The sequence below is a fragment of the Sinocyclocheilus rhinocerous genome, unplaced genomic scaffold, assembly GCF_001515625.1.
Source record: "Sinocyclocheilus rhinocerous isolate Xijiao unplaced genomic scaffold, SAMN03320098_v1.1 C36678750, whole genome shotgun sequence".
In the NCBI taxonomy this organism is placed as follows: Eukaryota; Metazoa; Chordata; class Actinopteri; order Cypriniformes; family Cyprinidae; genus Sinocyclocheilus; species Sinocyclocheilus rhinocerous.
The window spans coordinates 1-1,507 of record NW_015784785.1 but is presented as its reverse complement, the minus strand read 5'-3'; the positions used below and the strand labels follow the sequence as shown (position 1 = coordinate 1,507).

Genomic DNA, 1,507 nt, shown 5'->3' with positions numbered 1-1,507 from the left:
TATCGCGATACATATTGATATTGAATTATTGTCCAGCCCTACAAATATCTAAACTTCGTTTAAATCAAGATACATTTACTTAATCCAAAATGAAGATATTAAGTCTTGTTTAAAAACAAAACCTAAAACCATAAACGTATTACTTGAAATAAACTTACATTTAAAAATATAAAGACTTTATTTCAGCTAGTTGACGAGGCAAAACTTTCCAATTTATTTAGTTTTGCTTGTAAAATACTTAAACTGAAACTTTTTAAAACTGTTGACATTAATAAACAATGCTGACAAAAACTCACAACAAAATTATTAAATTAACTAAAATTTAAATATAAAAAATAAAACGATTCAAATGATGATAAACATTAAAATAAACTTGAATAAAAAAAAATATATATGTGTGTGTATATATAGAGAGACTTATTTTATTTCAACAGTTGACAAGCCAAAATTTCTAATTTTGCTTAACTTGTAGTAAAATAAACTGGAAAATATTAATAAAAACTATAGACATTAAATACCAAAATACCAAGACCAAAACTGCCAAAAACACAACGAAATTATTAAAATGAACTAAAATTAAAATGAAAAGAGGATATTAAAATAACAGCTAATTCAAAATGTTAACTATAATAATATCTTAAAATAACTTGATTTTCAAACCTTGAAGTGTTGCTAATTCAACTCTACATGTAGACATTTACATTTAAAGATCATTGATGTATTGTATCTTTACTCCTTAAATGTTCTATAATTGGTCTTAAAGTCTGAAATGTACCTTCATAAGCCCTGCTGTAAGTGCAGGCGTCATTGCTTTGAAATACCTGTCAATAAAGCTTCATTGCTGCTGGTTCTAGATGTTTTTAAGTGTAATTTGACTCTGTCTGGTCTCTGCTGGTGTTCAGTAATGCCGTTGCGGGAGAAAGCGCTCTGGACAGGATTGCATGTGGCCTCGGAGGAAAGATCGTCCTTCCCATGATCAAACAGCACATCATGCAGATGTTGCAGAACCGTGAGCAGATGCGTCAGGATCTATTATTGTGATTGCATTTATAGTAATGAGATTTTGTTCATAATGTTTCATTCCCCCTCAGCCGATTGGAAGTACAGGCACGCCGGTCTGATGGCGCTCTCTGCTATCGGCGAGGGCTGTCACCAACAGATGGAGGCCATTCTGAGCGAGATCGTCAGCTTTGTTTTGCTCTTCTGTCAGGATCCTGTAAGAACAATCACAGCACTTCATTTCTGATGCGTTTTAACGAGTACAGACGCTAAACCGAGCCTCATTCCGACCCCCTGCAGCACCCCAGGGTTCGTTACGCCGCCTGCAACGCTATTGGACAGATGGCCACAGACTTCGCCCCCACCTTCCAGAAGAAATTCCACGACAAGGTATCGCTGGGAGATGGTTTTTGTATTCATTTACTGAATTTGCTGAACTCGTGTATTGCTTGGGGAGGGAAATTGTGCAGCATAAATACATGTAACTGTATGACAGCTACTGTATTAA

General features: G+C 34.9%; 1 protein-coding gene across 1 annotated transcript; it reads left to right on the top strand.

Annotated features, from left to right (window-relative positions):
- Positions 1 to 876: 876 nt before the first annotated feature.
- LOC107736406 (importin-5-like) lies at positions 877 to 1,405 on the top strand (the record flags this gene model as incomplete). The annotated part of the gene is made up of 3 exons (XM_016547827.1): positions 877 to 1,009; positions 1,092 to 1,216; positions 1,300 to 1,405. Coding segments are annotated over exons 1-3 (268 nt in total), but the record flags the coding sequence as incomplete, so codon positions are not given.
- Between the last annotated feature and the right edge of the window lie 102 nt (positions 1,406 to 1,507).